General features: G+C 38.8%; 1 protein-coding gene across 1 annotated transcript in view; it reads left to right on the top strand.

Annotated features, from left to right (window-relative positions):
- The first annotated feature begins 3920 nt into the window (after positions 1–3920).
- Cd46 (CD46 molecule) overlaps positions 3921–24287 on the top strand; it is a 46295-nt gene continuing 25928 nt past the window's right edge. Inside the window, exons 1-7 of the mRNA XM_008824790.2 lie at positions 3921–4288; positions 10894–11082; positions 11414–11516; positions 13501–13589; positions 14371–14568; positions 18175–18357; positions 21497–21544. Coding sequence (XP_008823012.1) covers positions 4168–4288; positions 10894–11082; positions 11414–11516; positions 13501–13589; positions 14371–14568; positions 18175–18357; positions 21497–21544 — 931 coding nt within the window. The 5' untranslated portion in view covers positions 3921–4167. The remainder of the gene's footprint in view (positions 4289–10893; positions 11083–11413; positions 11517–13500; positions 13590–14370; positions 14569–18174; positions 18358–21496; positions 21545–24287) is intronic.

Here is a 24287-nt window from a genome sequence, read left to right on the forward strand (position 1 = left end):
ACTTTAAATTGTGTAAGACTGGAAAAAGTAAAGGTCAGTGAACAATATGGTAAACAGTTACTTGATGCCCATGACTTTTTAATTCCAATTAAGCTGTAATTTTTTTCTATTACATTAGTTGTCATTGAAAATACTATATATACTGTGAGTAAAATTCTGTATTTCTTAACTAACGTATTTTTAAGTGATTCTGTTAAACTATTAGCCTTGGGGCTGGAGAGATGGCTCAGCAGTTAAGAGCACTGCCTGCTCTTGCAGAAGACCCAAATTCAAAACTATGTGGCAGCTAACAACATCTGTAACTCCAGTTCCAGGGGATCAGACACCCTCATCTGTCCTCCGTGGGTACTTCACGACACAGGTGCATGTACATGCCTGCAGGCATAACACTCACACATAAAGTAAAAATAAATAAATAAAAATTATAAGCTGTGGTGCTGGAAAGATGGCTCAGTGACTAAGAGCACTGGTTGTTCTTGCAGAAGACCCAGGTTTGAATCCCAGCACCCATATGGCAGCTAATAACCATCTGTAACTCCAGTTCCAGGGGATCCAACAGCCTCTTCTGTCTTCCGTGGACACTGAACGACACGGGTACACTTATACACATGCAAACATAAACTTATAAAATAGAAATAACTAAATAAATAATAAAAATTATAAACTGTAGTTTTACATTTTTCATGTGAAAGAACCCAGCCAATTTTTCTTCAAAGCTATTTCTTTTAGTAGCATTCTTTTTCCTTTTTTGTAAAATAAGTATATCTAAGATAGTTTAAGGCTAATATTTAAGAAATAAGTGGCCTTGCTTTAATCTCAACAGGCAGATCTCTGGCCTGGTCTACATACCAAGTTTCAGGCCAGCAGGGGGCGACAGTTGTCTCAATACCAAAAGTAATAAGTAAAGGACACTGATAGAAGTGGAACGGGTATCACAAATCTGTTATTAGAGTTCTTGAAAATTCAAAGACCAACTCCCTTCTCAGGAAAAAAAAAATGTAAACAACTTTTACCCAGTCACTAAGAAAGGTAACCTGTAAAAGTGTTAAAAATAGATACAAAAAACCAAAAAAGACATTTGAGGAGGAAGCATAAAAATTTACTTCATGTTGAATAGTAAAGGTGATAAACATTACCAGTGAAACCTACCTGACTTTATATCCATACTCGGGTACTAAGGATCCGAGTGTAACCGACTGTGACTAGTAATAATCAGATACATAGAGATTAAAGACACATGTGCAAACATCCAAGTGTTAGTAGCATTCAAAATGTAGGAAACAGCATATTTTAAAATGAAATGGAGATCTTCTTTAAAGGGTAAAAACATTCAATTTTATGTCTTACCGGGTTTATACTGAGTTCAATCTTGTATAACTGTATTAATTCAATTGTGAATGAAACTTACAGCCACTTTTGAAAGAGATGTATCCTTGCTCTGGAATGTGTCATGTTAAAGCTGTAATGAAATGCTTCTTCTAATCATGTGGTTATTAAATTTTTAAAAAATTAAAAAATAATTAAATAAAATGCCAAATAATGCCCCCCCCCAATAGACACTATAGGGCTTTTATTAAACGATCCTATGCAAATCTCTATTCTTTTGGGGTTTTTGGTTTTTTGTTTTTTTTGTTTTTTTGGGTTTTTTTTTGGTCTTTTTGAGACAGGGTCTCCCTATAGCCCCAGCTGTCCTGGAACTCACTCTGTAGACCAGGCTGGCCTTGACCTCACGGAGATCCGCCTGCCTCTGCCTCCCGAGTGCTGGGGTTAAAGGCGTGTGCTACCACGCCCAGTAACAAATCTCTACTCTTGAGATTTTAAAGAACTAATGTGTGTGTGTGTTATGTAATATGTGTGTATACATGTGTATGTGGGTATGCTTTCCCATGGTGGAGGATGAGAGGGTCTCAAACTGAACCCAGGGTTTGCTGTTTGGATTATTCTAACCAGCCAGTGACCCCCGGATATTTGCCTGTCTCTCTTCCAAAGCCCTGGGGTTATATACATTCCCACTATGCTGAGCTTTTACACGGGTCCTCATGCTTGCACAGCAGGCACTTCACTAGGCACGCCCTTCCTTGAGAAGTAATTTTTTAAAGTAGCATCAGAAGCTAAATAATTGACAATTCAGATTCCCATTACAAGAAAAAAACAAACAAACTATGTTTCCCATAATGGAGAGGGTCAGTGAGCAATATGATAAATGGCTACTTGATGCCTGTGACTTTTTAATTCCAATTAAGCTGTGATTTTTATTTTCTATTACATTAGTTGTCATGGAAAATACTATATATGCTACGAGTAAGATCCTGTGTTGCTTAACTAACTTGTATTTTTAAGTGATTCTGTTAAACTATTAGCCTTATATTTTCCATCTGAAAGGCAGGATCTTGCCAATTTTTCTCCAAATCTATTCCTCTTAGTAACATTGTTTACTTTTTGTAAAATAAATATGAGAACTAAGATAATTTGAACCTAATATTTAAAAAAAATATGTTCACATTAAAATGAGAAAGGAATAAAAAATTATCTTTACATTTAGATACATGTAGAATATATTTTGTTTGTAATAACTTTACCTTTTTAGACCCTTCAAGGATCTGGGGAAATGGCTTAGTAGGTAAAGTGCCTGCTACCCAAGCATGAGGACGTGAGTTCAGATCCCTAGAAACCACATAAAAAGCCCAGAGTGGCTGTGAAGCTTGTAATCCCAGAGCTGAAGAGGCCATACCCACACTGACAAGTACATACACAACACACAATACATGCAGAGACAGACACAAAGCCACAGTGAAACAAGGAAAGTGTCCTTGCTTCTGTACTTAGTGATGGTTTTTGGAGGCCCTAGAAAGGAAGTCAGGCCCTGCTCCACTGTGCAGATAGGTCAGCTGACCTGAAGACGTTACCCCAGTCTGAAAATCATAGTGGAAACATGTTAATTCGGGAGGCTAAGATAAACATTTAACAGCCGGTTTTAAAGAGGAAGTTTCCACCATTTAATGAATGCCCCTCCACCCCTCCATCCTACCACCCTTCAAAAAGTTCACAGGAAATCTATAGTCCTAATTTGGTCCACAAGTCCCTGGGCTCTTCTCTCCTTGCTTCTTTTTGGCTGTTTGATAAATCTTGGCAGTTTTTCCCAGGAGTTGGAGAAACCACCACTATGTTGAATTACCTCTTTCATTCAAAGCTTTAACTCTAGACTTCAGGCAGCAGTCAGGGCCTGGGGAAGTTTACAGTCCATAGTCATTGAAACCATCCCATAGTAGGGTTGAGACAGACACTAGCTCTACTTCAAGGGTGGGCTTGCAGTGTCCGGCCTAGGGAAGTGATCTGTGCAATACTTCCCAGCAAGTTTAAGGGCTGGGAGCCCTGTGGGCAAACCTTTGAGATTTGAGAACTGTGAGCTAAGTCCATAAGAGAATTCAATCTTAAGTACTTTCCCTAATCAGGTCAAATATAGACGAAGGGCCCAGAGTAGATGGAGGCAGCCTGGATAAGGCGAGCCCCAGGGGTGCTAGCCTTAATGTGACGCATTGCCCAGGCTCCAGGTCTATTTTCAGGTCGCAGTGCTTTATTCTTCAAGCTCGAATTTCCAGCAATGATGGCAGGGCCAATTAATCTTTATCTGCCATTCTTGAGTAGGGTGGCCCACCTGTTCATGTGAATGAGAGCCAGTGCCCGCCCCCTAGCACACTGCAGGCGCAGAGGCTGCGCAGTCAGAGGCAGCCCTGGGATGAACCACTTGCAAGACAGCCGGGGGAGGAGCTCAACCCATCCTGGGAGGAGCCCGGGATGCGGGTGGAGGGAAAGCTGAGCAGCGGAACAGACATCCTGGGGAGGAACTCCACCCCTGCCGAGGAGGAGCTAAGCTCTGCGGGAGAGGAGACCTAGGGAGGAGTGCAGCCCCACCTGGAAGGAATTCGGGGTGGCAGATGACAAGCACAATCCACTGGTCCAGCCCATCAGACCTGAGGCCCCGCCTTGCTGCCCTCCCTTTGGTCCTGCCTGCTCGGCCTGTTGTCTCCCGCGACGCAGGAGCAGGCTGGCCACGCCCACCTGTTGTGCGGCCTTGTACACTTTGAATTTGGGGATTATTGCGTGTGATCACTGGGCTCAAAAGCTGCTCCCCGGCTGCCTGGCGCTCAGTTTCTCCTTTCTGGGAACATGACAGAGTCTCTAGCTCCCGGCACGGCCCCGCCCCGCCGAAGGAAGACCTACTCTTTCTGGTGGTGCCTCCTGGGCATCTGCGCAGAGGCTGTGTTCTTCCTGCTGTCTACTTTCTCCGGTAGGAGCCCGAGGCTAGACCGTGACGCTGAGAGGCTGGCACTTAGGTGCTAACCTGACCCCGGTGAGGTTGGCGTAGAAGCCTTGGCCACGGTTCTCCTAGGGTTATGCATATGAGTATGTCCACATCACACGAGTGTGTGTGTGTGTGTGTGTGTGTGTGTGTGTGTGTGTGCTGGCTGTGGAGACGCTGCTGTCTCTAAGTGCAAACTTGCTCAGTGGGCTGAGCTTAAGACTCAGCCTGGATGGTGGGCACAGTGAATGTTCACCCAGACCCAGACTATGTCAGTAGCAAAAGCTTGTGGCTTTTCAAAGATTGAGCCAAATCAGGGAGGGTAGTGTGCACCAATGCTCCAGCAAATGGTTTGCTCTGGAGTACCCAGATACTTGGAAGTATGGCTAGGTCTGTGGTGTGCTGGTGGTAATGCCTGAGCAAGATGTAGGGTTTACTCATCAAGGTCTCAGTATTCGTCATGAGGGCTCACCAAGGTGTCTGCAGTACTTGAATGGGCTGCACTGCTGGTTCCCTGGCCAGACTGCTCTGGATGTGCTGTTCAGTGACCTCTGCTGCTGTGTAGAGTGTATGCCCTGGTTTTCTTTAGGGCAGGCACAGTCTTTGGTCCTGGAGAAAGGAGGTTACACTGCTTATGCTGGGAGTAAGCAGCTTTGGGTGGGCTGGGAAAGCATTGTGCCTTTTGTATCTTGAGTAGTTTCCTTATCGCCTGAGGCAGATTGGACTTGGTTTACAAGTGGCTGTTTTTGTTTTCTAACCCTTGAAGTTATCTTCCATTCCCAACAATATAGACAGTGTCTATTACCAAATGGCTTTGGGACCTTGTTTACCTTTAAAATCAAAGTCATAGTAGAAAGGAGAAACCTGAACACAATTCCTGAGACAGGAAGTGTAACTGTCTGGTTTTCTCTTACAGCTCAAGCCATCCCACCATGTCTGGGTTGTTTCATTAAATAGAATAGATACTTTTTTAAATGCATGCTTATTGTATAAAGCTTATACAAAGAACAATGGCATTTCTATTTCCTTGTGCTTTTCAATACTCTGTGTGTCTCTGTATTCCAGATACATACAGGGTCATGTACATGTAGTCTGTGCTGCATCTTTCCTTAGCAGCATCCACTCAGCAACCTTTGCTTTCTATGTTCCAGGCCCTGTGCTGGTCATGAGGATATGCTGGAAGGCAGTGACAGATCATTCCTGTTTTCATGGTTCTCTTCCACTGGCTGTTGACACACATGCACATGCATGACTATAAGCAGGCACTTTGTTATCCCGATAGATCCCTAGTAGGTGATCTATAAATATTTCCCAAGACTTATTAGGAGTGGAAAGCACTAACCAAAGCTTAATAATGAATAGAGCAACTCTCTGGAGCAAAGGAGCATGCTTCTCTGGCTGCATTTAACAAATGACAGGAGGCAGGGCAAACAACAATTCATATTCTACCACTTTAAAGCATTGGCTTGTTACTATGCCCCCCTGCTGAAGGTTCCTGCTGTGAAACCTTCTCCTGACATTACGTAACTGGCTGTCTTTTCAAACTTGGCTGGAATGTTACCCTGCACAGAAATCTCCACTGACTGTCCTACCTCAGTAGACATACTCCTCAACTTGCAATCATGTTTCTAAAACTGTCTTTTCTGTTCTCTGACTCTCCCCATTGGAAGGCAGAGATCTTATCTGTTTTATCACACTTGTGAATCCAAATGGCTGATTTTTTTTTTTTTTGCCTCAGTGTGGACACTCTTACATAACTGTTAACTACCAGAATGTTAAGTATCATATTCAGCCAAGGCTTAGAGCACAAAAAATTCCTCCTGCCTCCAGGAAGGAGGGTCTTTAAAGAGCCTTGCTTCATCATAAAGCTTATTTGAAAAGGTATAGAAGGGGCAGGTAGCAGCAATAATAAACAAAAGGATTTTTTAAAGGAATATTTAGGACAGACTTCAATCTAGAATTTTAAACTATGAAGCTATTTGAAATGGAGGAAAATAGATAAATAAAAAAATAGGATATAATGTGGAAAGTAATGAAATTTAAAATGAAGAGGAGAGAAAGTAAAGTTAAATCTGAAAGTAAAATTGAGACAGATATGAATCTGGGAAACATTGTGTTAGGCAGAGAGAATGGGAGGATGAAGTAGGATCTCATTGGAGTAGCTCAACTCATGAACAAAAGAGTCTATAAACAGACAGAGCCAACCAAGCATGGGAGACCTGTCATCAGGATTGCAGAAGGAAATATGTCAAATTTTGAGGTCAGTCTCCTCCTTTGGAAGAGGTGCTGCTTCTGTGGACAAAGCTGCACCTTCTGTTGTATCTGCTTCCACCTGCATATTTTAGTTCTTTGCAAGATCAGTAAATGTTTACAGTTCTTACTGTGTGCTACAATTCAGGGACCAGTCTTAATGCGGTCAGCTTCTGGGTTAGTAGAATACTAGTAGATGGGCAACAGAAGAAATGGACAGCTCCTTTCTCTCCAGTGCATAAAGCTTTAAAATGATGACTTTCAATATGAAGGAAATTACTGACTATACAGTTCTTGAAAGTGTTCTGTGGTATTTTGATGCCACTGTGAGGAACACATGGTGCTGGATATTGTGGTCATATGGATAACTAGAATCTGTCTTAGTGGTTGAACACAAGAAGCATGCGATTTACCTGAGCTATCCTGATAGAGGAGGAGCCCAAAGGAAGGGGCCTGAATGCTGCTTCCAGGGACAAGGCACAGGATGTTCCCTCCAGATGATGAGTGCTTGTCTAAGAAGAGAAGAGCTGAGCAGGAACTGTAGACAGTCAGGGACAGGGGTTCAGAGCTGAGGCATGTAAGCAAAGACACCTAGATTTGATATAGCTGACCACTAATTGCAAAAGAGGCAAGGGGGCAGTGAGAGAGAGCTAGAGTGAAGAATCATGTGAAACAAAGGACTTGTTTGGAGCAGTTCACACTGTGACATTATTACTTGCTCCATAAAGCAATTTGAGCCCTTAGTACAACTTGGGTCTAAACTAGGGCTGCTCTAATTTTCCCAGGCACCGTAGAAGGCAATTTCTTGAGGACTAAACACAGGATGAGATGACATTTGCTTTGGGGAGTTCCAGATGAGAGCTGGCTGGAAAGGGGACACAATATTTGTGGTGGTTCCCAGTGTGGTTTGGACACAGGCTGAGAGACCTGCTTGGAATGTGTTCCTGAGCTGGTTATTTTACTAGTAGTGCTTCAGTTCACTCGTCTTACAGAGGAAGGAGCTATCTAATTATTTCAAAAGATGAGTATGAAGTAGAGAACACCAAATTCTCAGCATAGGGATTTGCTATTTCTAAATTTTTTAAAATCATCATCACTATTGTTATAAGAAATAATTTCTGTAAACAGAGTTCTCAAATGATGAAATACAAATGGTTGAGAAATATTTTTTTAAATGTTCAACATCTTTAGCCACCATAGAAATACAAATTAAAACTATTTCAAGATTTCATCTTTCCCTAGTCAGAATGACTAAGATCCAAAAAACAAACAATGACAAATGTTGGAGAGCATGTGAAGAAAGAGAAACCCTTAATCACTGCTGGTGGGAGTGCAAACTGGTGGATTCATTATGGAAATCAGCATGGAGTTCCCTCCAAAAGCTAAAAATGGTTCTCCCACATGATTCAACCATACCACTCTTGGGTATGTACCCAAAGGATTCTATATCCTACCACAAAGACATCTGTTCATCCATGCTCATTGCTGCCTTATTCACAATATCCAGGAAGTGGAAATAACTTGGATATCCATCAACTGATGAATGGATAATGTTATGGTACATTTACACAGTGGACTATTACTCAGCTGACAAGAAAAGTAAAATTATGAAATTTGCATGTAAATGGATGGTACTGGAAATAATCCTAAGTGAAGTAACCCAGACCCAGAAAAACAAATATCATATGTTCTCCCTCATAGATTTTAATCTTTAGATATGTGTCTTTCAACTGGAAAACCGTTAGAGGTTCATGGGAGGGATGGTAGAATGCAGTGATATAAATGATAAAGGGGAACAACGGATAGGATGGGTTTAATGGGGTGGAGACGAGATCAGGGCAGAAGAGGGAGTAAGAGGAGGAATAACTTAATACTAAAGGCCTTTGAAAGAGTCATATGGAAACCTACTATAGAAGCTTCTTTCGATATATACATACACAATAAAGGATTTTAAATGTAGTTACCCTATGGCTGGGGTGCACTGGCCCTAATAGATGCCACAAGCTGGTAAGTGAAAAGCCCAATGCTAGGAATGAACACCTTAGCAGTTGTTGACCAGAGCAAACCCATAGATCTTCAAAAAATACTAGATATTGCCATTGCATGAGGTTACCCAGCAGAATTGGATGGTAAGACCCTATTGGTGAAGATACTACATAGCTAAAACACAGAACAAACAAGGAGAAATCAAGCTAGTGCTGAGCTTGAAGCTACATCTCTGCTGACTAGGTTGATAGTACTAGAAGGTGCTATGCATGTTACTGGCAGAGAAAGGTACTCATCAACTTACCCAGTTGTGAACCTTGTGAGCTACAATAACAGCTGGTTTGGCAAAATATGCCCACTGGCATAGTTATTATGGGAGTAACCAACTACCTTGTAATTGGATTTAAAGCCTGCTTCACAAGATGGAGTCCATATCTGACAATGTTATCAGGGTCACAGACCTGTGACTAGATAGGTCACAGACCATAGGTGAGATCCTAATAATACCATTCAGCTAAATAGACATAATATTAAACTATCACCAGAGGTTATTCTTACAGAAGATGATTAACACATATTAACTACAACTGGTCAACATACAGAGAATAAGAGACTGCAGAGTGCTTAGTCCCTAAATGGGACATTTATATCCCACCTTCTCCTCCCAAAGCTCAGGGATCATTGCAGAGGAGAGGGCAGAAAGGTTATAAAAGCCAGAGGTGGTAGATGAATACAAGGAAACTGTGTTGTCCAAACACCACAGAGTAGTTACCCATATGAACCCATAGTGCTTATGATAGCATGCATAAGACCTGTGCATCCCAAACCATACAGGGCCCAGCATGGATGAGGGAGGTGGGCAGGAAGTCCCAACTCTACCTCAAGATTTTACTGGCAATTGAAAGATGCTGATAAAGGAAGAGTCCGTTTTTCCTATTTGTGTGATACCTGGTAGGTTGACCAGACCCCAAAAGATAGACCCACACCCAAGAGTACTTACTAGATTTGATGGTAGGGCTTAAAAAAGTACAAATAATAATAGAGGACATGAAGTTGGGGAGACGGGTCTGACCATGATCAAAATACATTGTATGAAATTCTCAAATCAGTAAAAAATATTTTTTAAGCTGAGTGTGGTGGTGCACGCCCTTAATCCCAGCACTTGGGAAGCAAAGGCAGGCAGATCTCTGTGAGTTCAAGGCCAGCCTGGTCTACATAGTGAGTTACAGGACAGCTGGGACTACAGGGAGACCCTGTCTCAAAAAGACCAAATATATATATATATATATATATATATTTTTTTTTTTTAAAGAAATAACTTCTGGGTTTTTGTCTTCTTGAGTTTGCCTGGGACTGTGTATACTGATAACATTGCTATAGATTCATATGAGCAGGGTCCCAGGAGCTTAAATGGACAGCAGATCCCAATCTTAGCTGAAGACATATTGGCAACTGATTACTGCTGGGTGAGGAAGAGCTGATCTTCCTAAAGAGAGGGACTCTAGATAAGCTGACTTGCACTGAGGAATGTCTGGGAACACTAACTTGACACAATAGGCCTTAACACAAATGAAAGAATGTATGAATTCCAGTAGGGGGGCTGTGGGAGGGTGCCAGTGGGGACAGGGGTATAAAGATGAATAAGATTGATTGAGATGTTCTGTATGAAATACATGAAAATTCAATAAAAACAATTTTTTTAAAGAAAGAAGTAAGTTCTGGAATTTGGTATTACTATACTTCAGAAAAAATACAACCCACAGAATTTGGAGTTCACTTTATAATTATAGCAATAATGTAGAATGAATCCATAATAAACTAGTAAAGTGTAAATATTTTGACATAAAAGAAATGTTGATGCAGGGAAATTTTTGTAACTAAGCTAATAAAATTTGTTTTACAGACTGGCTTAAATGCAGCAAAGAAAGCATGATTTTCAGATATCATCAAAGCAAACTGGCTGAGCAGTAGAGAATTTGAGTTTTGATCTAAGAGAATAAAGAACCAATCACAGCACCTACTCAAACTTTGGTACTGGGTACTAGAGGTGTGGTAATGAATGAGACATAAGGATCATCAAGAACACGATGGTCTCATGAGAGCCTAAACCATTACATATACATGTATAGATATACATACATATGTATTTTTAAGAGAAAAAGCATTAATCTCATCTCACTAGTTTTCTTTTGAATAAAAATCACATTTACCCTGTAATCAAAGCATGGAACAGTATTTGGAATCTTGCTCAGGACAGTTTCTGCCTTTTCTCTCCTTCCTGCTGCCAAATCACAGTTCTTGGTTAGTGAAAGTGGTGCTCACATTTCTTTTTCATGTTCTTGCCCCTTTGCCCTCAGATGCCTGTGAACTACCACCACCATTTGAAGCCATGGAGCCCTCTCAACCACCTAAACCCTATTATGAGGTTGGCGAGAAAATACAGTATAAGTGTAAAAAAGGATACCTGTATCTGCTTCCATTCCTCATGATTGCTACCTGTGAGCCAAATCACACATGGGTACCTATTTCAGATGATGGTTGTGTTAGTAAGTAAACACAACTCTTTTTTTTTTTTTTGCTTGATTTTCACACATTTTAGGTGGCATATGCCCTTATTGAATCGATGATTTTCCTATGTAAAAAAAAGGCTTTGGATTAAGTGTGGGATTTTTTTTCAGGTTTTGAGAAACTTATAGGAAACCTTTTCTTGGCGATTAGTTGCTTGCAAAATTGTGAATCTTATGTTTGTTTGCTCTTATAATGCAGCAGTTAAAGGAAAATAACCTACAAATTCTAAAGAGCAAGGCATGATTTTGACTCTGATTCAAGTGCAGCTTTCTTTGAAGCTGGATTAAAATTTTCATTGTTGTCTTCTAGGAGTACAATGTGATATTCTAAAGAAACCGTTACATGGCTCAATACACTACATAGATGGAAGGTTTTCATGGGGTGCTCGAGTTCATTTTTCTTGTATGGACGGGTAAGTTGCTCCTTATGGGAAATAAGGCAAATGTTCCTGATTCCATTGTTTTATCTCTCTTTTTAAGCATTCAAGTAAATTTGCTTTAATTTTGCTTTCTATGTGACAAGTTGTACTTCTAGCCAAACAATCCTTGGGCACTTTATTGTGACAGGAAAGACATATAATAGATAAAGAAATGGAAGTTGAAGCAAATAAAAGAAAGCTGTGTGATACTTGCTATAATAAGTCTATGAAAAGCATTTAAAATGGAGATGACTCAGTGGTTAAGAGCACTGGCTGCTCTTGCAGAGGACCCAGGTTCAATTCCCAGCACCCACATAGTAGCTAACAACTGTCTGAGACTGCAGTTTTAGGCGAATCCCACATCCTCTTCTGACCTCTGTGGGTATTGTGTGACACGGGTGCACTTACATACATGCAGGCAATACACTCATATACGTAAAATACAAATAATAAATAAAATCTTTTTAAAAATGGAGTAATCAGCCAGGTGTGGTGGCTCACACAATCTCAGTATTTAGAGGGCTGAGCCAGGAGTATCTCCTTAAGTTTGAGAGCAATCTGGGTTACACAGTGAGTTCCGGGACAGCCTGGGCTACAGTGTGGAACTGTCTCAGAAATCCAAAGGGGGAGTGGTAACTATGAAGACTTTATACTTTACAACCAAGTGCACCCTACTGCCAACTCTTGGGGTTGAAGTAGGGCTCACACAAAACGGAAGGTAGAACTTCCAAGCAAAGATATTCTCATGTCTAGAGAATTTTGGAGTGTGTTAACTAGTCCATTATGACACTTTTTCACCTTTCCCATCATATGACTCAGGATCTTTCAGTTGGAAAACCTTTTTCTGAGACGACTACACAAACTGAAGCATCTCAAAATGAGGCACTGGTAACTGAGGAGGCTCTCAGCAAGTAACACTGAGTCTCAGAGGAAAGTCAGCAATTACTGTCAACAAGGACTTTCATTGGCAATTGTTTAGCTTTATCAAGCAAAAGCACTGGAAAATTCAGTTAATAGCTACATAGAAGTTGCCTAGGCTGTTTGAGGGAAGGAAAAGTTTAGGCTATAGATCCTTCTCAAAAAGATTGTATACCAGAGCAAAATAATAAACAAGTACCAGTAAGTAGAATAATTCATGATAATAGGGACAGTCCAGAAAAATAATCTGTGCAGTCAATCATCAGAAGACTTCACAGATTAGGGTTAATCCTGAGGTGTTCCCTAGAAAGACATTCTGATCACAGTATTAATAAGAGCTAACTTATACTTAGCACTTGCTGTGTGCTAGACACTAACGTATCTTATTCTCTTTATTTATATTTATTTATTTATGTTGGTCTTTTTGAGACAGGGTCTCCCTGTAGCCCCAGCTGGCCTGGAACTCACTATGTAGACCAGGCTGGTCTTGATTTCCCAAGTGCTGGGATTAAAGGCCTGCATCACCCCACCCTTGAACAACACCATGAATCTGGCCTCAGAGATACAACTGCCTCTGCCTCCCAAGTGCTTGGATTAAAGGCATATGCCAGTATCCTGGGCTATTTGCATATTTTTAATTGAGGAGTTAAGAGAAATTAAGCCACTTGCTCATGCTCAAGTAGCCAGTTAGTCATGGCCTAAGAACTGGTACCCAGTGAATCCTTATTAAGGGATCCTCTCCTCTGCCCCATATTCTCAGAGCAGAATGTATGAGCGAAGGCACAGAAGCAAAGGGTAATGTGATTGTAGGAGAGAGCAAAGAGGCCAGACTGACAGGCAACAGCAGATACGTCTACATGTCCCAGCTCATGGTCAGTGTTCACAGAAACATTTCATCCGATTAAAGTTCAAATTTATTAGCGCTTTCACTATATGCTGCTTAAGAAACTATCCTTCAAACTATTACAGTGTAGAAAAACAACTGTCTAAAAATGTCCTTCATTTCTGTGCATTGTACTGGCTGTTAAAGAAAACGGTAACCTTTTCTTTGCTCACTTAGTTATTATCTAGTTGGTATGCCACTTCTACACTGTGTACTTAAAGGTGAAGAAGATGCATATTGGAGTGGTCCTACCCCACACTGTGAAAGTAAGTAAATTCTCTTTAAAATTTAGACTATCAGTTCTTGAGCATTTGGGCTTCAGGGTCTTATTGTGTTTTTAGATTAACAAATTCCCCAAAAGTATTTTTTATGATTATATCTATTGATAATAATCATATTGGGATTAAAACAGAGAGGCTTCAAAATAATTATTAATTTTAAGGACAATAAACATATTAGTGAACCTCATATCTCTTTTTAATTGAAATTTTCCAAAACAAAAAAACAGAATGAGAATATTATTTTTCAGTTTTGCAAATTTCTTCAATATATGGTTTGGAGGAAGACATAGTTTTTCTGTTGTGTTAACAAAATTTGTAGCCTCTGCAAAAATATTGTATTGTGAGAAATAAAATAAAATACGGTGTGTTAGTGTGATTTTGAGCTACCACATTAAAGAATGAATGTGTTCGTATATTGTACAGTTGTCAATCAGCACTCACTTATTTTCCATCATCATTTCTCATTGGATGTTCAGCATCTCTTCTGCTAACGAGGACAAACAGCCTGGCCTTGCAAATAAACACAGGCATTTTGTCCCTCAAGAAAATGAGTTGTCCCGAAAGGTCATTTCTACATTAATGGTTTAAATTTGGGGTGATAGATTTTCTCATAGAAATCCTCTTCTAGATGAAAACTGAGGTCACAAGTAGCTTATAGAAATCCTGTATTGATGGATTTGTTTATGATAATTCATAGAACTTTCTACCACTGTCTTGATTTTTACCTTGCCTTTTCCCTTTCATTATCTTTTTTCCCTTTTTATAGAGGTCTATTGTTCACCACCTCCAAAAATAAAAAATGGAACCCACAGCTTTACTGACATAGATGTATTCAAATACCGTGAAGCAGTAATTTACAGTTGTGACCATAACCCGGGGCCTGATCAGTTTTCCCTTATTGGGAAGAACATGATATTCTGTACTGACTATAACACATGGAGTAGCAAGCCTCCAGAGTGTAAAGGTAATAGTCTTTCCGTCTTCATCTGTAAATAGTTTTACCTACATGCAAACACAGTAAGCATGTATGCTTTCTCCACTCATAAAATTGTTTTCTATACTGCCTGCTTCTAAGGTTTCCATTCCATTCTTCTTTGCATTGCAAGAAGAAAGTTTCCTCACACTTTCTGTCTGTCTGATTATGACAGCCAAGATTGAATAGAGGAACACAGAGGGAAGAAAAAATTGTTTTCTAATTTCATAGAGTTAAGTTAAATAAAAAATTATATTAGTTAATAGAGTTCCCTTCCCTTTACCTAGCTGCCTGGCAGTCCATTTTATACATTGTGAACTACTACCTACAGCCATGAGGTAGGATATTTTTTGTTTTAAAGAAGAAAAATTCAACATACATTGGCTTGAAAATGAAAATGTTTTATTGTTTTACAAGAAAAGTAAACTGTCTAGCTACAGGTAATGGTAAAGTGAATTGTAATCAGTAGCCCTCTCACTGACAGAATAGTAAATTCTGAACATTTTTTTTTAAATCTTCAAATATTTATGGCTCTTAAGAGTGACCTAAAACATGGAGACACAGGAAGAGATTTTTCTCTTGAAAGAGAGACATCACTGAAACTCAGCAAATGTCTCTTTCCAAGTACACATGGAAAAAGTAGAAAACAGTTTAGACACTAAGAAAATTTTGTTTGCTTGCTTGTGTGCATGTGTGCATGCGTGTTTGTTTGTTTGTTTGTTTTGAGACAGGGTCTCACTGTAGTCCTGCTGGCCTGAAACTTTCTATGTAGACCAAGCCTGTTTCAAACTTACAGGGATCCTCCTTCCTCTGCCTCTCTAGAGTGCTGGGATTAAAGGCATGTACCACCACAATTTTAAGAAATATTAAAAACTAGTAATTGAAAGTACATTACCTGATATCAAGGAATAAAAGAAGAAACCAATAAAGGTAATAAGAAATCCCCAAATAATTAAAATTATACAAAACACTTCTAAATAACCCGTTGGTAATGAAGTGAGGGGGAAAATTAGGAAGTGTTTGAATTAAGTAACAGTGAGACCAACTTAGAATATCAGAATTTGCCACATTCAGCTGAGATATTGCTTCAAGAGAAATTCACAGCATGAAATGTTTGCATTAGAAAAAGAAAAGCTGTAAATCAGGGACCTAGGCTTTCACTGTAAGAAACTAAAGTGCAAATTAAACCCCAAATAGAAAGTGCAAGGAAATGATAAAATAAAGCAGACATCAACGAAACATCAATGAAAATGAAAAGAGGGAAAAGAGAAAAATTAGTGAAACCAGCAGCTGGTTCTTGGAGAAGATGGGTAAAGTAGATAACCTAGAGTCAGATTGACAAATGTAGCCAATATGACATGTAATGGTAAAAGACTCACTTTCTTCTTAATTACGAAAAGGTCTAGTTAAAATTAAAGGCAAAAATTGGGGCTGGAGAGATGGCTCAGTGGTTAAGAGCACTGCTCGCAGAGGACCCAGGTTCAATTCCCAGCACCCACATGGCAGATAACAACCATCCATAACTCCAGTTCCAGGGGAATTCAACACTCTCTTCTGACCATGTATTGCATACATGGGTGCACTTACATACATGCAGACAGTACACTCATACACATAAAAGTAATAAAATATTTTAAATTGAGGTAAAGATGCCCACTCTCATATCCATATCCAGCACTGTGCTGCACTGTACTGGCGGTCCTGCCAAGTACGATAAGGCATGAGAAAAAGAAGCAAACAATAACTGTCTCTGAAAACTCCTTGAGATACCACAAAATGCCACAGAATGGCTGAACTTCAAACACAGGTTTGGTTCCCAGCACACACAGTAACAATCCTCCATAACTCCAGATCCAAGGGATCCTGTGCCCTCTTCTGGCCTCCACAGACATTATATGACATAGGCACACTTACATACATGCATGTGAAACACTTTTATACACACACAAAAAAAATCACAGCAGTTGGGTAGGTTTTCAAAGTTTGCTAGAGCTACTGAAAAAAACAAAACAAATAACCAAAAACCAAAGCCCCCAAACCAGCAGTCAGTAACAGAAAACAACAACAGCAGCTAATACTGGGGGTGGGGGTGGTTATTAAGAATGACAGTGGTTTTTCTTAATTGAGGAGACAACAATATCTATTAGATACTAAAAAAGTGAAATACTTAATCTATAATCCTTTATCAAAAAGAAGCCTTTCAGTCAGGTACACCTTTACTCCTAGCACTTGGGAGGCAGAAGCAGACAGACCTCTGTGAGATTGAGGCCAACCTGGTCTATATAGTGAATTCCAGGCCAGTTCTGGTACTACAAGAAGATCCTGTCTCAAACCAAGCCAAACTAAACTAAAACAAACCAAAACCAAACAACAAAACAAAACAATGAAGAAACCTTTCAAGACAAAAGATAAAATAAGTGAAACCATTTAAACAAAAGCTTGAGAACCTCACTAACCAACCTGTAAGAATGGCTAATGGAAACTCTGGACTGAAAAGAAATGACACCAGGTGGGGGTTCAGGTCCATGGGAAACAGGAAGTGCACTTGAGTTTAACAGGCCGAATTCAATTTGGTACTATCTGCTGCTCAGATTTCACTGTGCCCAGCATAGTCATTTTTGCCACATTCCCACAATTCTCCTAAACTATCAGTGAATTGTGAATCAATCTAATAGACTGTAATACATTTTATGTCTTAAGAATTAGAGAAGAATGAAAACTATCCATGTGTACTGGCATAAGCTGAGTATCAATATGAACTTTAAAAACATTTTTGTTGTTGACAGTTTTCATATTCTTCCTTTTAAATTTTTATTTATTTATTTATTTTTTATATATATGAGTACATGTGTGTAAGGGCATCCATGTCGTGCAGTGCCCACGGAGGTCAGAAGAGGCCATTGGAGCCTCTGGAACTGGAATCTCTCCAGCCTGATATGATCTTTTTTTTAACATTTTAAAAATCATTTTATTATTTTTATTTTATGTGTATGAGTGTATTGCCTGCATGTAGGTAAGTGCACCCATATCATGCAGTTACCCACAGAGGACAGAAGAGGCCGTTGGATCCCCTGGTACTGGAGTTACGGACAGTTGTTCGCTGCCATGCGGGTGCTAGGATTCGAACCTGGGTCTTTGGGTAACTAGTATTTTTTATTTTCCCCCAGCTTTCAAATTTGTGCCTCAAATATATTACCTTTTTAGAAAAACGTTTATTTTCTTACCACTTTAAAAAAGCAGGTTACTGTTATCTGAATCAATAGGACCTTAAAAATGATTCTTGAAGGTAAATTATCAAAAGTTGTTTTGAACCGCATATAAATGTGCCTTATAGTCAGATGTTTCTCAAATATTGTCAACAATGGAGATCAGTGAAGGTCAAGAATTACTATGTTTTGCTCAATTTCTTTATCTGAAATTAAAGTCCTACATATTAACATTTTAAACATGTAAAATCATTTTTGTTAGTTTTGAAATAGCCTGTACTTTATTCCTTGTATCTTATTCCCACTGAAATTAATACTTCATGCTAGTTTTTTTTATCCTGTTTTAAACCATATTTCCATCAAATTCTGGGATTCTTTTTCCTCTTTTCAGTGGTAAAATGCCCACATCCAGTACTTGAAAATGGAAGACAGATAGCAGGATTTGGAGAAAAGTTTTCCTATGAAGCAACAGTGATATTAGAGTGCGTGCAGGGCTTTTACATGAATGGCAGTGAAAGAGTGGTCTGCGGTGCTAACAGCACTTGGGAACCTGGCATCCCCACATGTCTTAAAGGTACAAAAGTTGTCTTGTTTCCCTTCTTGATTTTTTTTTTTTTTTTGATGTTGCTTGCTTGCTTGTATTTTCATTATACAGAAAACCTGAAGAGCAGCAGTGTTAGCATCCAACTCGGACTTGGGTTCATTTCTGTGTCATTTGTACGACATAAAATTCTGGTGCTGTGATTTTTGCTTTTCTAAGGATTTTAGCTTGTTATGTAGAGCATGGCAGTATGTAAGTTCTCTTATTAGGAATATTTGTATATAAAAAGTGAACTGCAACTAAATTAAAGCATGATTGGTATCATAAAATAAAGTCAAGAAGGAAACGTACGGCTGATGGTAGTGAAAGGTTGGCCTAAGTTACACTATTTTGTTTTCCATTGTGATCTACCCCAGTATAAAAACTCCAGCTTCGAGTTATTCGGGTTTAGTAACTTCAATTTTTCCTAAAATCATTTAAATTCCTGGTGGAAATGCCAGTAAGAACTGTGTCTGACCCAATCTACGTTGCTGTTTTGTTTTCTACTGTCGGCTCCTCCCAGACAAAATCTGTCTTGGGTTCAGTAATTTCCTGTTACGTATTTTTCAAAAAAAATTTAAATTTCTGATGATCTTTTCAGATATCCTTTAAATTCCTGGGTGATATCTACTTACTCACCATTTTTAGTAGTCTGAGGAGAAAGACTGTATTTGCAGCTGTTTTGTTTGTTAAACATAGTGACTCTAAGGTTTTATTTGCCATTGCTCTGCCCACACATGAATAGGAATGTGAACTTAGGAAAGTTATGCCAACTTTAAATGTGTAAAATGGTTTAGTACCTTCCTTACTAGGTACAAGACTTAAGGGCGATCTTTTAAAGGACTTAGCACAATACCTGGTATGCAGGAAGCTTTTAGAGGTAGCTGGTAGCTTCACTGCTTGGATTAATCTTAGAGAAAAGGAAAGTCTTTGACGTCTGTCTGTTAATGTTGTCTGTTCTCGGCCTTGCTACTTTATTTTTTTTCAAGAAATCTGTTGACCCTTTTCCTCATCTTTCTAGATTGGGGTTTTTGCTTTTTTGTTGTTGTTGTTTTGAGATAGGGTCTGGTGTGTAGTGATTTTGAAGTCACAATACTCCTACCTCAGTCTCTGAGTGCTGGGATTACAGGCATGAACTCTTCCAGTTTTTCAATAAACAGTGCATATAAACAGAAATTTCTGCTATTGTCAGAACACCTGTATTTTCCACTTCTTCTTCCTCCCCTGACCTACTTAAAAATGGTATTTATTTAGTTATTTATTTAGTTATTTTATTTTATTTGAGACACAGTCTCACTATGTAGCCCCAGCTGGTCTGAAACTCACTATGTAGACCAGGTTGGCCTGGAATTTATTTGCCTGTGTCTGCCTCCTGAGTGCTAGGATTAAAGTTGTACATCACCATGCCCTGCTGATTTTATTTGCTTTTGTCTTCACTAGGCGGTTTTGACAACAGAAATTAGATTTCATAGCAACTGAGAGGTGGGAAATCTTTATTACTGAATCTTTATTACTGAAATGAAATAGATTTCTTGCAGAGATTCCTGATCAATTGCTGTTAATCATGGAGGTGCCTTACTATGGATGGAAGGAACTATCCTCCCCACTTCAGTGCTCTTCACTGTGGCTCCACTTTGGAGCAGCAAAAGCCAGAGACACGGAATAAGAGCATTTAAGCAGCGTAGACTGTGCGCAGGTTGGCTCTGCCTAACTCAACTGACTTCATTTCTGTGAACTTAATGAGGCTTAATGAGGATATTGAACTCAAGAAAAATCTCAATTACTGGTTCTAACTTAAGTAACTCCTATCTCTTTAACATTCTAAAAGATGGGGAGAATTGCACCTTTTTTTTTTTTTTTTTTTTTTTTTTTTTTAACTTTTGTTTTTGGAAGGTGGGGGAAATGTCCTTTTTTTTTTTTTTTTTTTTTTTTTTGAGGCAGGGTCTTGCTGTGTAGCCCTGACTAGCCTAGAACTTGTTATGTAAACCAGGCTGGCCTCCAACTCACAGAGATTCACCTGCCTCTGCCCCCACAAGTGCTGGGATTTAAAGGCATTCACCACTACCTCTAGAATAGCTTTTTACAATTCCCAGAACTTGGTACCTCTTGGCAGCTTTCTCAGTCGAGTATTGTGGAGTAAGGGGAGACAGTTTTTTAGTGGCACGCTGATGAACACAAGTGTGATTCTCTCCTGTGGAATTTATAGTCTATTTGCTTACATGTCCTACCATGGTGGACTATGGTACTATGTGCTATGTCTCTAGGCATTTGATAAAGGATTAATAAAACACTAACTTAGCTTATTACTGGAAAAACAAGAAACATTAGAAGAAGTTCACAAAGAAGGGAACCTAGGCCTTGGTAGTACATGGCTTTAACTCCAGTAGTCAGGAGGCAGAGGCAAGTTGATCCCTGTATGTTTGATATATAGAGTTCCAGGCCACCTAGAGTTATATAGTGAAACCCTGTCTCAAAAACAAAACACCACCACCAAATAAAAAGCAAAATCAGAAGGTAAACTAGATGAATCATTTTGTAACATAAAAAAATTCTTCATATGACTGTCAGTCATTTTTTATCATGTTAGGGAAAGACATGCATTAGAAGTAGCACTGGCAGACAGCACTGGTGTTATGGTGGGTCTGAAGATGTTATGACTGGTCTGATTGGTTTGAAGGTATTATGGTAGGTCTGAAGGTTTTACAATTGGTCTGAAGGTATATTAGACGGGTTTGAAGGTGTTATAGTAGGTCTGAAGATGGTCCCATGGATCTGAAGGTGTTAATGTGAAAGGTGGAGAGATAATTATGCCAACTGTACAGCATCTGATTTGTTTAGGATGTATATGTTTACCTCAATTACATTATTTTTATAACTTTTTAGCTAATTACCTTCTAAGATTCAAATATAAGGTTATAGTGAGCATTCTTATCCACACATCCGTGTATATCTAATTATATATGTAGTCAAATATATTCATAGGTTAAATTCCTAGAAGTAGAATTATAAGGCACAGAAAGTATATTTTTCACTTTGATAATTAATCTTTAAAAAAATTTCAGTATCAGAAGTAAATCCATAATTTTATATTGGCAAGTCTAGTGAATTGATAAACTCCAATTTACTTTTCTAGGTCCCAAGCCTACTCATCCCACCAAACCTCCAGTTTACAATTACCCAGGTTTGATGCTTCTTTATTCTGCTAATGTAGTTAAGATTTCCATGAGTTACAGATGAAAAATGTCTTAATTTTCATTTCTTCAATTATTTAATAATGCTGAACCTTTTCTTCATTTACATTCTTAATTGAGGTTTTTCCAATGGTATCTCACTATGATGCCCAGGCTTTCTTCAAACTCCTGGTCTCAAGTAATTTTTTTCATATGGGTACTTTCCACTGATCCCAATGGTATTTTATTCATGCTCTTTGTCCATTTTTTATGTTTCTAGAATATTTTGTTCAGTTGAATTTAAGAGTACTTTATAAAGCCCTATTAATATCAAATGAACATTTTTCCAGTTTTATTTGTACTCTTAATTTTTCTATACTGCTCAATGTAGAACTATTTTTATAGCTTTTAATTATATGAATAGTATGCAGATATATAATTTTTTGGCCTTTTTGTGACAGGGTCTCCCAATAGCCCCAACTGGCCTGGAACTTGCTATGTAGGCCAGGCTAGCCTCAATCTGACAGAAATCCTGCCTGCCTCTGCCTTCCATGTGCTGAAATTAAAGGCATGTACCACCATGTCTTGCCTACATATGTATATGAATATTTTTTGTAAAATTTCCAATGTTAGAAAAGTATGGAGTAAAAGATTAGTGCTATTTCTAGTCTGCTTTCCAAGTTAATAGTTTCTAACATTGTTAGGGTTTCTATTTACCTGGTTTGTTGTTGTTGTTGTTGTTGTTTAAATTATTTATTTAATAACCACATACTTAGAAGAAGCATTTCATTACAACAGCGCTGACATATTCAATAACAATTTCCAGAGCTAAGATGCATCTCTTTCAAAATTGACTGTAAATTTTTAAGTTTACAGTTGAATTATTATATTTATATAATATTATACTCAGTATAAACCCTATAAGACATCAAATTAAATGAGGTTTTAACCTTTAAAAAAGATCTCCATTTCATTATTAAAATACACAGTTTCATACAGAAAAATTCATTTTTAATGCAATTGACACTAATGTATGCATATGCATTTCTGATCTCTATATACTTGATTATTACTAGTCACAGTAGGTTACTTTCTGAGCTCCTTGGCATCTGAGCATGGATATAAAGTCATCAGGTAGATTTCAATGGTAATGTTTTTCACATCTACTGATTATTAAGGAGCAAATTTTATGCTCTGAAGAATTATTATTTTTTTAATCATTATTTTTTAAATTTTTAATAGCTACATGATTAGAAGAAGCATTTCACTACAGCTTTAACATTCAGTAACACTCTAGAGCAAGAGTACATCTCTTTCACAAGTGGGCTGCAAGTTTCTAGGTTCACAGTTGAATTAATACAGTTATACAACATTGAACTCCGTATAAGCCCTGTAAGACATAAAACTGAATGAGTTTTTAACCTTCAAAAAAGATCTCCATATCAATTTAGAATATATTGTTCCTTGCAGAAAGACTCATTATTTTTGCTACTAACACTGAGATGTTGGCACATGCATCTCTAATCTGTATGTATCTGATTATTACTAGTCATAATCAGTTGCACTTGAATCCTTGGCTCCTGTGTATGTAAGTCATCGGGCAGATTTCAATGGTAATGTTTATCACCTCTACTAATTAACATGATGTAAATTTCAATGCTTCCTTCTCAAATATAATACATTTTTAAAGTGCTGATATTCTGTGTGTGTGTGTGTGTGTGTGTGTGTATCACACAGAACATCCCAAACCATCTTATTCAACTATACACCCACTTCCCAGATGGCACCCTCCCACAGCCTCCCTCCCCCTACTGGAGCCCTTATACTATGATATCCCTGCTACTATCTGCTGTGTTGTCGGCACCCCCAGCCATTCCCCACTACTTGTTCATCTGGTGAATCTAGTCAGCCTATCTAGAGGTCTTTGTTTTAGGAGGGTCAGCTGCATCGAGCAGCAATCAGATGTCAATATTCCTTTAGATAAGATTAGGATCTGCTGTTCATTTTCCCAGTTCTATGCTGGGTTACTATCTGGGAGTCCCTTTGGCCACCCTGGCCAACAACTCAAAAGAAGGTATCTCCTATCTGGCATTGTTGCTTGTTTAGATATGCATATGGACTCTTAAGAAATTATATTGGCCCCTTTCATCTTTGGTTATACTTTCCTTTTGGGTGTTTAAGGCCATACAGTTGGCCCAGATAAACAAATTTTTTTTTTACTCCTAAGGTCGTTTGAGGATCTGTTCCTCAGGGGTCACATGGGCTTTGGAGGAGACCCTGGCTCCTTTATTTTACCAGTTCTGCCTATGTGAAGATGTCAAAGGTCCTGCTTGACCATGGTTGGCTTCGCTTGGAGGCATGGAGGAAATGATTCCTCTGTGTTGACCCTCCTCTTTGTAGAATGGACACTGGTTCAAGTCCATTTGGTGGGGTCTCCTCAGCCTCCTTGAACAAGAGAACAGGTGACCTACCACCATTACAAGACATTTTGAGAGATGCTCATAGTCCCCTGGACTAGTCAACCTAGGAGGGCAAGGAGCAAAAACTGTCCTTTATGTCCCTCTGACCAAATTATTATAGGCCTCAAAGTATGTCTCTTAAACATCCAAAAAGGTTAGTTCCACCAGTCTGGTACTTTTAATTACTGTGTGTCATGTAGATAAATCTTGGGCAAAGACCAATTGTTCTCAGATAAACCTTGCCTAGACATATATTTCTTGATCTGGTATGTATAATTTGTCAGTAGCTTATAGG

Source organism: Nannospalax galili, unplaced genomic scaffold (assembly GCF_000622305.1).
Source record: "Nannospalax galili isolate Female #2095 unplaced genomic scaffold, S.galili_v1.0 scaffold648, whole genome shotgun sequence".
Taxonomy (NCBI): domain Eukaryota; kingdom Metazoa; phylum Chordata; class Mammalia; order Rodentia; family Spalacidae; genus Nannospalax; species Nannospalax galili.